The following is a 14,116-nucleotide window of genomic DNA, read 5'->3' as shown; positions in this document are numbered from 1 at the left end:
GAATGAAAACATAACAATAAGAATGAAAATGAAAATAAGAATAGGAATGAAATAAAATTTAAAATGTATAAAAAAAATTGATAAAAAAATTATTAAATTTTTTCTCATTATGCGTTAGAATGGTCTTTCTTTCCATTTCAAAATGGAATAGTCATTCCACTAAAATAGTATAAACTATAAAAGTCATTCCATTGAAATGACATTCTAATACTATTATATGCAACAAAACAAAAAAATAGAATGAAAATTATAGGAATGAGAATGAGAATGGGAATGGGAATAGGAATGGAATGGAATAACATTTAAAATGCATAAAAAAAAATTGATAAAAAAATAATTAAATTTTTTTCTTGTTACATTGGAATGGTCATTCCTTCCTTTTTAAAATGGAATAGCCATTCCACCAAAATGGTGGAAAGAGCATTCCATTGGAATGCCATTCCAATACTTAAAAATGCAACCAAACAAAGGAATAGAATGAAAATTATTTCCTTTCCATTCCATTCCATTTCATTACCTCCAACCAAACGCCACCTTAATTCTTTCTTGTTTTTACTTTTAACTGGTTTTTATTTATTTACGTGTACTTCCGATTTTTATTTTTTAATACAAATATCAAACACGAAAAAAAAAATATTAATATATCTATGAAAAAAATAATCAATAATGACACGAATTATAAAATTGAATGACTTGATTTGGTAATATATTTTTTAAGGGACTGAATCAATTAAGAGCAAAGAACTAATTTATCTCAAAAGTCAGAAAACTACATGCTTGGAATAATAATAGGTTGCTCGAGCAAAATATACAATAGAAAAAACCTCTTGGACTTTCTCAATGTGTACAAAATATGAAAGCAAAAACATTCAAAGATTTGCAAAAAGTGTAGGTTAGGTTGGTGCAGCCAGCTCAGAAAGAAAGCAAGTGAAAAGAGAGGCTGCGTCCTGCAGATGACTAGATCGGACTTCCTCGGGTATTGGAGCATTAGACACTGTGTCGAAGCAGCTTAGCTGCATATCGCGCGTTCTGCCCTCACCAACACCCGACAATAGTAAGCTGCATATCTCCTCACCCATCTTTGAGTAAGCCACTCTGCCAAAACATCACAATACCAACCATTATTCCATGTTTCAATTTACAAATCCAAGAAATTTATGGAGGTGACATACCTGGCATCGACTGGTAATCTATCACCCAAAACCGCCAGAGAATTGTTTAATTGATCGATGAATTTACTACAGGCAGAGTTTTTGCTCTCAAGGGAATCCTGCAAACATAATTTAGTTTCTCAATCAATACCAGTTGGGAAAGAAAAACAAGAATGATCTAACCTAATGTGGTAGTTTAAATGAAAGTTTGGAATACAATGCAGCGAATTTGTATAATCTGAATGAAAAATCCAAAATTCAAAGAAGCTCGGGGCACTGTCTGTCTCTTCGAGAGGCTAATCACTAAGTTCAACAATATGGTAATAAAGAAGCAAATGAAACTATTAATCCAAGTCTTTCTGCTATACATGATAATAAAGAAGCTGAAAGTGATAGAGTATCTTACCAGTTCACTCATGGTATCATTATCTTCAAGAAGTGAATTTCTTAGAAAATAGAATGAAATGTATATTCCAGCTCCCAAGTCCCAATTGTCAATTTCTGACTTATGATCTTCCATTGAAGTTGCAAGCTTCCATATCTCTGAATGTTTGCCTATGTTGAAAGAAAACAAAATAAAAATCAGTGAGCTTTTACAGTGAATGGAAAAAAAGAGAAAAAGGCAAACCAAGTCCTAAAAACTTGAAAACGCTACATTCCTTCAGCCATAAACGAAATATTCAGATCCAGGAACTTTACTAATCCTATCTTCTTTCTTTTCTTAAAAAATAAAAAAATAAAGAAAGGAGCTGTACCACTCCCATCTAGCAGAAAGAGGGAGTCAAATATAGCCTATATATAATAGGGGAGAAGAAATCTTTAGCATCATGTTTAAAAGTATTGTTATTGGGCACCGGTAATACCTAGCACTTTTAATTATTGGGACCTTACAATTAGTTAGCAATATTCCTTAAAAGTTGTTTTCTTAAATTATATGACAACCGCTACTTAATTATACCAATAGCGGTATGACACCATGGAAAGTGTTAGGCACCAGTGGTGTCTTTTAGCAATTCTCTTAAATAGATCATATGATCTTCAGCACAATTGGTTTTTGACATGTTTAAATATCACGATATTCCTCAAAAGAAACAGATTTGAGATATAACTTTGATAAGTCCAGTTAACATTATTTGATCACATCATTACAATTTTTACCTGACAAGAATAGTGTATGTGCAACCGAGGTTATGAAAATGGTATGAGCTTTCGGCCAATGAGCACATTGAAGAAAGTGTTCCAGGGCTTTAGAGAGATCCCCAATATAATTGTAATAAACTGCCTGCATTTTGTAGAATAAGACAGTTGAGCCATTAGATAGTCAAGGAAAGAACATTAACATTCCAGCCATATTTTGACAAGATATTTATAAATTCCATCTTCAACTATAGAAGACGACTTTAAACAAAATTCATACGATTGTTATTAATACATGAACAAGATGACATTATGTAAAACAAGAAACCGTGATAAATGAAAAACTCTTACCAGTGCTTCGTGCAGCCATGCAACTGGAACGCCTAGATTTTCTATAAATTGACGTTGACTTTCTTGAGTACTCCACGATTCACAGTATTGGAACAAGATCTCCCGAATTAAATTAGCTTGAAGATAAGGAAAATCTTCACGATAAGGCATATGGAGAACCACATAGATGGCCCAATGGCATTTGCCTAAACACAAGAGTTGAGAAATAAGTGCCACGTCAAGAACATGAAGATCATCAGAACTGATGACACCAATTGCTTCCAACACAGCACGCTGATGCCATATCATGTGATAATCAAGTGGGTCGTGTGTTGAAGAGAAGGCACTGAACATATTCTTCAAAAATTCAGGTTGTGTTTCATCACTTGCATGAAGAAGCATAAGATAGTATGAGATGTCAAAACGCTCCTTCGATTTCCAATTTACAGCCTCCTCTTCAAATCCTTCATCGACATAAACTGGAACAGGAGATGGAGCTTTTCCATCCTCAAGAAGATGTTGATAAGTGTGAAAGACAACAGGCAGTGAAGCATGAGGAGGTAGTTTATACCACATTAATAAACCTAGAAACCTCTTCCAGTCAATGTCAATGTTGTACAAAGAGCCATGAATGTCACCAGAAAGCAACTCATAAAGCCTTATCCTATCCTTCTCAATGAAATTAAAATCCAGCCCATTGATTTTCCAAAGGTCAAGCTGCCTTGCAACATCAGAACGATTCACCATGGAACCACCAGCCTGACTTAATAAACAAGCAAGTCTTACATCACTTTTACCAACGGCCAGTTCCACGGCAGTATCCAACTGCCTCCCAGTCAGGAGTAAAAATATATGTTGAAGATAATCAGTCTCATTTAGGGAACTTATGTCATCTTGTACATGACCACAAACACTTTCTTGCAGCCAATAACTGAACTCTGCCCTTCTGATTAGAGGGAGTGCTTCAAGATCAACATCAAGAGAAGCTTCCTTCGCATCCTGGTCCTGCATCATATCTTCTTCATTGTCTGTGCTCGAAGGTTTCATTTCTCTATTATTCTCTCTTTCAGAAAAAAGGACTTTTATCAACTCCCATACCATTATTTGGTGCATCAAACCAGAGCGGGCAGAAGATGACAACCCAGGTACTTCTAGCTGTTTCTGAATAATCTCTGCATAGCTTCTACAAATCTCTGAAAGCTGTAATTGATTAGATACAAGTTTTTGAAGCTTCAATTTAAAAGACCCAAATTCTTTTTCTTTTGTATCGTGATTTATTTCTTTGTGGAGATTTAGAAGAGAATCAAATGCAAAATCCACTAGTTCCTCTCTCACTTTCTTTTTCTCATCTCTAACCACTTTGTCAATGGCAATCTTCTCCAAGTGGATCACAGAAGACAACCCCTTCTGAGAATCACTACCACAAACCGGTTTACCAGCATGAATGAGTGTTCCATTTGGACCCCACGCTACCCCAAATGACCTACCCATGAACAAACCCGCATCAACTACACACTGAGTATGGCTTCTAGTTACTGGTGTTTCATGCTTGAGGTCCAGCTGAAAACCTTCTGGTTTTAATTTCTTGAGAGGTGTAGTTTTAATTTGTTGGGCCATCAAAATGGTACCAGGAGAGTTCGAATCAAAACTTCCATGCTTGTACTCAAGCAATGCCAATGGAGTTTTGCGGGCAACTAGTGGAGTAGCTCTATGATTCATCGGTGTCAAATTCTGCAGAGGTGGTTTGACAGATTCTTTATTAAAGGATGATTTCTGATGACTAAGAAATTGATCGAAATCATCACTGTCCTCTTCCTCATCACGGAACATCAACATTCTCAATTCGTTCATCTTTATTGGGTCAAGCCCAAGATGAGTAGGAAGAGAATGAGAAAGCAAGTTTCCAGAATTATCAAATTGTGGTTGTTCATCAATGTCAGAGATCTCCTCACCAATCATCGCTGTTGGCTCTTGAACTGCAGGAGCATCATCCATTACCATATCGTCTTCATCATCCTCGCTTAATCCGAACCTACTAAAATGCTGAACCAAGAATTTCCATTCACCATTAGCGGAGTCAAATGATACAAACTGAGCCTCCTGTCTCTGGGCACTCTGCCTTAATTTACCCACCACACTTTCTTTCTGATCCTCCTCAATAGTTGAGGATGTTAATTTTAGCACCAAAGTCACCTCAGCAGTCTTGTTAAGGCCCTGACCAACCAAAGGCTTGGTACTTTCATCTTCATATACAACTACCTCGTGCCTATGGAAGGTTACAATATCGTCTAGATTCAGCCACCTAACATCAGTTTCTCCAATATACTTGACTGAACCAAAACCATATCTTCCAACTGTGAAATCTGGAACTCGGCTAGAATAACCAGGATCCATCAATTCCCTCGAGACCAACTCATCAAAGCATGGCTCCATATAATACTCAGGCTTCTGTAGAGTAGGTAGAAGAGTTTCAATCTCTCTCATTCTCTTTTGGAGTACATCTTGTGAACTAGAAATTTCTGCAGCAAAATCCATAGCACAGGAAGTACTGACTGTACTCCTACCATCAAGTTCAACAGAGGCCCCTAGCAAAAATTATAAATGAATTATATGACAAAATATATATATGTTCATATACAAAATTAAGTTTACGACACGGAAACATACTTGTAATTCATCAGAATCTGCCATATGAAACCAAGAAAAGAGAAACACACATCGAAAGTTCATTTTACTAGTGACTAATCCAAATTATAGAATTAAAAAAACAAAACATATCGCAGAAACCTAAAACCCCATATCCGAAGTGAAAATGCAAGCTATAAACCCTAAAAGTTGACAAACGCCACCTCTCACTCGAGGAGGCCAAAATAAAAACGAAAAAGGAGAAAACATTACACGGCACTACAATATACCGAATCACATGAAAGATTCATTAAGCTTAAATATATGGATTAAACTTCTTCTTACTCTTCAATTTTTCTGCTACATTAATCAGACCATAACAGTTCTCAGGGAGAAAAACTAAAGTAGAATTATATCGTCTAAGACCAATTAAATCTGAAACTATGGTTCTCATTTCATTTTCTGAGCAACTAAACGGAACCGGAAATAGAGGTGCAAGGAGAAAGAACAGTTACCGGAGACCGGAGACCGAGGCAGTGGCGACGCCATGAAAATGTGAGAATCAGAGAGATTGTAAAAAGTTGAATGAGAGGGCTTTTTTTTTAGTTATTAGAGCAGGATTACCGGTTGTCCCCGTTGTAAGTCTCCAGTTTCCGGTTACAAGTTCAAAGAGCAAAGGCAATTTAGGCAAGGCCGCGAGTCCGCCATTTTGTCCCTCACTGTTTTTTTTTTTTAATTTCTGAGAATTATAGATAAATTTAGGGTAAATACCATTTTGGATCCTATGTTTTGCAAAAATTACTAATTGGACCCTGTATTTTGTTAAATGACAAAATGGACCCTGTATTTTCTAAAATAGTACAAATAGGACCCTGAATTGATTTTTTGTCAAAATAAAATTTAATTATAATCCGATCTAAAAGTGCTATGACAAAACTGTTTATATTTTTTGTATTTGTTCGTATTAAGCATTGTCTTCAAGTTGGTTGTATTAAAAAAAAGTTGTCAAAAATTAAGCTCAGGGTCCTATTTTTACTATTTTAGAAAATACAAGGTCTATTTTGTCATTTAACAAAACACAGAGTCCAATCTGTAACTTTTACAAAACAAAGAGTCCAAAATAGTATTTACCCATGAATTTAAAAGAAAAATATATATTTAGAAAATTTTATGGTAAGAAAAACTTTTAATGTAATTTTGTTGGTAGTGTATATGGTAATTATTTCACTTATTTCATAAAATTTTAAATAAAAGAAAAAATTTAATACATATGTTTTGAGCATTATTTTATAAAAAATGATAATCATAATCTCTTGATTAACTTTTAAGTTTATGACAAAATAATTTTTTTATAATGGTATTTATTATAGGAAGTTTACTAAAAAAATTATAATAAAAGATTAGTGATAATACTCCTCTTATTTTCTATATTATAAATTATATCGTATTTTTTTAAAATTTGTAGAACATTTTTATTTTTTAAAAGTTGCACAAGCATATGGTTTGACACTTTAATTTAAATGGTGTTATTTTTGTCAATTTGTAATGTTTTTTATTAATAAAAGTTATCTAATTAATGATGTTGCTGAAACTATTTTCGTCAATTAAGTCAACACCTCAGTATGTTGAGTTTTTTCACAATTGGAAGAAAATAGTTGAGAAACTTCAAAACCCAAATTGAGAAATTATAATGCATTCAATACGAAACTTACTTAGAAAAATGAAATCCAAACTCAACTTCTAAGAAGTGCCCACTTCAATTTTCACACCTCAAAACTAAACCCAGATACATATATAAGAACAAACAAACACTTTATTTTTCTTCACTTCTTCACTAAACAATCTCAAATTTAATAAAATGAAGTTGCTCTCTTTGTTATTTCTTTCTATAATGTTCTTTTCACTCCTTCTTACCACCATGGCTACCGAGTTCTCTCAATACAAATCAGGTTTGTTTCTTAAAATTATATAATATATATAGGGATGTTATGTGTCGTTTTGAGTACTAAAACGTTGTCGTTTTTACAGCTCGGAAGCTAATGAGAGTAGCACTAAGTCCACCCCCTCCTCCACTTTCGGCTAGACAAATCATATTCATGACATTTGTTATAGCTACAACTCTTATGGTTCCCCAATGTCGTATTATCCAAACGACATGTCAATAAACAGTATATAAAATCACAGTGTAGCAGAGATGTGGCTGCAATTGCAGCAACTCAATGGGATTTTCCATATAATCCATTGTCGTATGTTAATGATTAGACTAACAAAGGTATGTTATATTATATGCATGTAAAATAACTCTCTATTATAAGTAAAATGATTAATGATAATTAATCTTTTTTTTTTCCCTTTTATGCAGAGCTCGATTTCTCGAAGAAACAAGAATTTTGGGAATTTATAATCAGAACAGAAGTGCTAAAAGCATACATGTATGTAAAGTGATGTTGTAACTTGTAATTTTTACTCATAATATATGTACATAATGCATTTCTTTTATTTTTTATAATTTTCTGGGCTATTTTTATGGATACTATTGTGCTCTTTTTCCTTCTTCTTCTTATTTTTATTTTGCCTCTTTTTGCATAAAAGAGATAAAATTATATAAACCTATATCCCCCTAGCAACATGAATTAGACCCTAGCAATAATATTAAAAGCTTATAAAAGATAATTCTAATAATTAGAAGATAATTACTCTCCAACATATTATAATTAAAATTAAACTTATCGGTAAAGTTGTTAAATCATAAACACTCTACAAAACCAACTTACAAAATAATAATAAATAAATATTGGAAGGATATGAAAAAATAAATTGATTCTTTGATGAGTAAAAAAGAAAGAAACTTATAAAGCATGTCAAAAGAGAAACTGCATATAAAATAGTAGATATAAGTGGGGTTTTCACTCTCGTTAACTTCCTTAACTCTAGCCAACCGTCGCGTGGAGTTTTTCTTTATCTCTGATCAAAACCTGTCGACCCTCCTCTGGGTTTAGATTTGGCTCTCTTTGAGTTTTCTAATTTCACAAAGTAGGGTGTTTGGCTTGTCTCTTCTATTCGTTGCTTTGAATGGTTTTTGGTCAGTGTCTCTTTGCCTTGCTGACAAATTGAGTCCCAGACAATTTTAGTTTGGATGGTGTGAGTCTGCGTTGGAGGTGTGTTTTCTCAACAATGCTTCCTTTTTGTCGATATGTTCGAAGGGTTTCCCTTCTGAGAGGATGGGTAGAGGGTCGCAAGATTGGGATTGTCGTTGCTGGTGGAGCCATCACACAACCATAGTTTTGATTGGCAAAGATCCTTTGTTGAGAATCATGGATTTGATGTCGTGGGGGTTTGGGGCATGGCTCAAGCTAAGAAGTCTTCCAAGTTTTTTGAGTGACTGAGAGATGGTTGTTAGGCTAGTTTTGGCATACTTTTGAGTGTTTTAATCTCTGTGTTCTTTTCGTGAATACATATTTTTGGGACGAAAATCATGCTTGTTTTCCTTGTTTTAGGCTTAAATGATAAAGTTCATAATATGAATTGAAATGGGAAGAAATATGTTAAATGAGGTGAATATGATGAAGTTATCATAGAATTTTACGTTCTAAGATATAATGGGTGAAGAATTCTAAGTTTTGTATGCTCAACACGCTTCGTCTATGATCGAAAATCAAGTCTAAAGCCTCAAGCTAATTTTTGACTATGATACGTTCACTTTTAAGAAAAATATTGTAAATGAAAGTTCTAGATCTTTTTTTCAAATTTTTAAAACATCTTGAATCGTTCGATTCCAATCAATATTGAGAGAGTTATGGCCAAAATATCATCAATCATTGCAACAGAATTTCATGATAAAAAAAATACTGTACACTATTAGAAATAGCATTGTAGTGTCCAAATATTGTGCTGCAGCGCCCCACTACAGAGGAGATTGATATTTTTTAATGGTACTATACCAGCGCTGCGACGCGTCTGCATAGTGAATTGCAAAATTTTCAGCTCTTATATTTTGAGAATTTTAGCAAAAATAGAATCAGGACTTTGTTTTATAAAGAAAAAATTGTGAATTCAGAAAGTGGGAGACTTTTTAGAACTCAGAATAACATATAAAAAGAGATTGGAGATCAAGCTTTGGAGTAATCTTGACAACCCCAAATCTAGTTCTTCTCTTTTCTTATCTGATTTTATTATATTTTCTAAGAATTTGATTATGAATGTTTGAATGGATATTGTTATCTAAACTCTAATTTTGAGATTTTAATGGAGATTGTTTTAAATTTTCTATTAATTAATGTTATTTTGATTTTTTTATTCTATTGATGTATGATTTATTCATATTTGTGGTTATTACATGTGTTTGGCTGACCATCTTATGCATAATTTATGATCTCAATACAAAATTTAAAAAAGTGGGTATTAAGAATGCTCTAATTTAATAAACATAAGTTTCGACACAAAACGAGAGTATTTGTTTGACTTGTGTAGTTTTTTGGTTATATGCATTAATTGTTTAATTATTTTAGAGATGTAGTAATTATCCTTGCAATTTAGTACCTTGATGTCTGAAAAAAATCTTAGTGAATTTATAAGGAAAATTTGACTTTCGATGCATTTATTAGATTAAAATTATTTTCCTAAACCTAAGTTAACCTATATTGGTAGAATAGGTTAACATTTCATAAAAACCAATTTTGCTTCTCCCATTTCAAACACACGATCCTCTCTCTTCCTCCTTTCTCTCTCTTGCTCTCTAAACTCACCTCAAGGACTTGACCCACAACCTTGGTACTCTCTCTCCACGACCACTGTGACCATAAACCCAACAACCCATGGACCCAATGACCAACGCAGATCCAACGACTTTACCATCTACCATAGCTTCTCCATCGTCAATGTTGTCAAAGGAATAAATTGTATGATTAATGTCTGTTATCTGTGAGTTCTTGTTAGATTTAGGGTTGAAAACGACCAGATCTGAGTTTTGGGCATGGTTTTTTTCTATCAGTGGATCGATGCCTTCTTATTGTTAAAATGAGTAAAGGTTGAAGACAAAAGTTCGATGGTGGCCCGGACCCCGACCAGGACCCGGACCCCACTTGACTACGTCGAACGAAAGACTTGAACCCGAACCCGGACCTCGACCCGAGCCTGTACCCAGACGCCAAAAACTAGACCCGGATGCACACTGCGAAAATCGGACCTGGACCCGGACCAGGACTCGAACCTAGGTCAATTGTCTAGGGTCTAGGTCTAGGTCCGGGATCCAGTCCAAGGTAAGATAGGTTCATGTCATGGTATGATGTAGAATATTGAGAAAACACTATTAAATTTTTAAATTGACAAAAAACTATATTCTATTCTCATTTTTAAAAACACAATTCTTACAACTGATAATTAAAAACAGAGTAAAACAACCTCAAAAATTCTACAAATGCCAAAACTAATAAAAATATTGGGTGAACTCAAGAATGGTGCATTATCGAGTTTTCTAATTTTTTTTTTCTTTTAAGCATAAAATATAATTGGTGACATAAGTGCTACTAAGTACTAACTCTTAGATTAAGGCCAAAAAAAAAACTCTTAAGATTAAGGAATTTGTGGCAAATAACGACTGCAACAATTTTTTGACTTAATGAGTTTTGCAATTTGTTGAGTGTGTAAATATAAAAGGCTTCGTCCCTAATAACTCTTTTTAAAATAAATAATAAAAAAAATGATGCTGTCAAATTTCTGTGTCACTTCAATTTTGTGTGTGTAGTTTTTGTGATGTTATTGTCGTTTTATCACCGAGTGTCGATTTGGTAAAATTATTGTCGTTTTATCATCGCGTCAACATTTCAGACAAAGAACTGTGTAATAATTAGATTTGCTATTAGAATCTATGTCGTTTCATTATTATTATTATGTAGTGTCGTTTATATTGTAGTTTGTACAGTTCGAATTAATTTTTATTTTTTTCTAACTTTTTCGATATGAGACTTTTTTTCAAGACTCTGAGTTCTTCCATACTGGTGGCGAGTAATTCGTAAGGTACTTCATTTTTCTTTCTTTTGAACTTTTTTTCCCACTTACATTATTGCATTATATGTAATTTTTGCCAGTTCTCTAAAATGGGAATAAAAAGTGATAAAAATCGATAATGAATTTTATTCCTAGCAGAGAGTACATAGAGACTTACACACAAAACCCAAAAGAGGGAACAATTACAAAGACAATCATAATGTAGTCCGGGAATATAGCAACTTTGATAGACAATCATAATTAATCACATAATCTTTTTGTTTTGCTTAAATTCTATATGAATTATTATTGATAACAAGGGATCATCATAACATGTACCAATAATAATTACAGGGTGGAAAACACACGCACATATATATATACACTTAGACAACTCACACCATTATTACTTAGTTACTACTACCAAAATATATAAGTGAAAATTTAACAGTTGGGATGTAAAAAGTGGATATAGTCAATGATTCTGAAATTCAATTTAATTTTGTGAAAAAAAAAAAAGAATTGATAAGGCATAAATAGAGTAGTGGACAACAGAGAGGCCTATATATAATAAATTAAAGGGTATATTATTATATCAGTGTCACAGAAGTCTCAGCTGTTTGAATGAATGTCAAGAAAAGAACAAACAGTTTCTAAATGAAAAGAATGTTGTCATTGAAAGATTAGAGTTAAAAAAATAGTCTTTTTGTTTTTATGGACCTTTTTTATTTCATGGAAAGAAAATTTATATAGAGAGAGTTGTACTGTGTGATGTCAAAGCACGCGTAATCTTTTTGATGAGTATATCATCATAAATTATTTTTACTTTGTAGGGCTTATTTATCATAAAAAAATATTTATAATTATATTATAATCACTCTTATTACATTTATCTAATTTTATGGGGCTATTCTACTATTTTGGTTTATAATTATTAAATTGAAAAATTTACATTTAATTTTTTAAAAGGCAGTATTTTTGTTAGTAGGGCTATAGCCCCACATTATATAGATATATATATATCTATATAATATAATATATGTATTTAGATATAGAGTACCTTTAGATAATTAACTACTCTTATATTACATGTTAAAAAGGGTTTTCAAAACACATGCATATCAAAATATTGTATCCAAGAATCAAGCTCTCCATATTACACATGTCATAATTGAGGAATCAATTTGCTGGTAAAATAATAGAGTTTTTTTTTGTATTTTTTTCGAATATAAATGTGCCACGTAAGTAAGAGTGTACATATAAACAGTTTATGGTGGTAGTTAATTAGATGCTACTTTAAATTTGTTAACAATTCAGTAATATCATAAAAGATTTTAAGCTAAAATTTAAACTTAAAGGGTTAAGTACAAGTTGAACGATAATTAAGAGAATTTAACTATAAAACACTCTAAATAATATAATAGAAAAAAAAACAATAACCAAAGATAGAAACATATAGATTTTACTAACCTACACAAGTAATGTTCTAAAGCAGTGTATAAATTAATAAGGGGCAGGAAAGGAATATAGGAATAACTTGTACAAGGCTCCAAGTTTTGCCTCCAAATTAAGATCAAGTAGTCCATGAGTTCCCATAACATATATATTTATACATATATAAATATGATGCTACGTAATATGGGTTGTTTGATCAGATAAAAGAAACTCACATGGGAAATTCATATGCATGTGTTTTTGTGAATATATATCTATATATATATATATGTATGTATATATAGATTATAGGGGGGGCTCATCTCAGCCAAAATGCTGACCAAAATAGCATGGCATGTGGGAATTTAATGCAATACAATACTAGCTAGCTTCCTATAACAAGCTCCCTCTTCTTTGAGTTGAGTGAATCAAAAGAAAACAAATTTAGTGTTTTTTTTTTATATATAATTTTTTTGTATTTTTTGACTGACTCATCAACAATGGAATATGTGGTCAAATATATATAGGTAGAATACAACAGAGAGAAAGGGAAGTGAGTGGAATGGGCTTTGAAAATAAATTACATCAAACATGGTTATGTCTCTTCACAATGCATTAGATCTTAGAGAAGAGCATATGGGTAGGGTAGGGTTTTCTATGTTTAGAAAATTATGATCATGATGATTGATGATGATGTGAGCCACGTGGCACGTACCCATCTTCTTCACTTAACTACTACAATAAATACAAAAAAACCCTATACTATACCGCCTTGAAATCTCTAGAAAAACCTCTTCATTTTTTTGTTTTGTTTTGTCATATTCTTTTCTCCTAAATAATAATAATGCTTTTGTTTTGTTGTATTGAAAAAAAAATCTTTGAAAAATCAACTAGATATGTACTAGTACAAAGAATTTCAAAATCAAAGCTTTTGAGATCTATGAAAGAAAGAAAAAAAAGTTTGATACTTTATCTCTTCAAATAAAAAACTTTTTTAAGGTTAAGTGTTAATGGTTGCTGGATTGTATAAGACTCAGTGACATAACATTTAAAGTCATAATATATAAAGACTAAACAGGTACAAAAAAGTTTAATTTAAGTAACAGAAGAAACTATTAAAGGTAAGTAAAGATTTTTCTTTTAATTTGGGTTTAATTAGTTGGCTAAAAAGACTTGTATTAGTATATGAATAGATTTTGCATATAGAAACCGTGTGCTTTTTGTTTTGGACCCCTGTTTAGGACTGCCTGTATAATCATTAATACATACCATTTCTTACTACTACATACCATTTTCTTTTATTTTCTCTTAGAAAAGAAACATTTTTTATTTTACATTATTTTTTCCTCATCTGTCGACAATTTAATATTTAATAATAAATCATTTTTTTTTTTAAAAAAAAAAAAACCCAATGGGTCCCCTCATAAAGAAGCGGTTATATAAATCCCCATTGC

General features: G+C 32.4%; 1 protein-coding gene across 1 annotated transcript; it reads right to left on the bottom strand.

Moving 5' to 3' along the window:
• Nucleotides 1-730: 730 nt before the first annotated feature.
• Nucleotides 731-5,999, bottom strand: LOC115707903 (nuclear pore complex protein NUP96). Its single transcript, XM_030635997.2, has 6 exons — nucleotides 5,759-5,999; nucleotides 2,640-5,203; nucleotides 2,310-2,433; nucleotides 1,558-1,706; nucleotides 1,173-1,270; nucleotides 731-1,095 (listed from the first exon to the last, which is right to left on the bottom strand). Exons 1-6 carry the CDS (start codon nucleotides 5,790-5,792, stop codon nucleotides 894-896), a joined length of 3,171 nt encoding a protein of 1,056 aa, XP_030491857.2. The 5' UTR covers nucleotides 5,793-5,999; the 3' UTR covers nucleotides 731-893.
• Nucleotides 6,000-14,116: the final 8,117 nt, after the last annotated feature.

The sequence above is a fragment of the Cannabis sativa genome, chromosome 1 (assembly GCF_029168945.1).
Source record: "Cannabis sativa cultivar Pink pepper isolate KNU-18-1 chromosome 1, ASM2916894v1, whole genome shotgun sequence".
Taxonomy (NCBI): domain Eukaryota; kingdom Viridiplantae; phylum Streptophyta; class Magnoliopsida; order Rosales; family Cannabaceae; genus Cannabis; species Cannabis sativa.
This window is presented reverse-complemented; position numbering and strand designations above follow the sequence as displayed.

Bases quoted from the DNA above. Each gene is read 5' to 3' on its own strand.
- LOC115707903 (XM_030635997.2), bottom strand. From the start codon at position 5,792: ATGGCGTCGCCACTGCCTCGGTCTCCGGTCTCCG. The intron at 5,204-5,758 runs GTAACTGTTCTT...AATTTTTGCTAG, and splicing joins GCCTCGGTCTCCGGTCTCCG to GGGCCTCTGTTGAACTTGAT. The intron at 1,096-1,172 runs GTATGTCACCTC...ATGTTTTGGCAG, and splicing joins AGATTACCAGTCGATGCCAG to AGTGGCTTACTCAAAGATGG.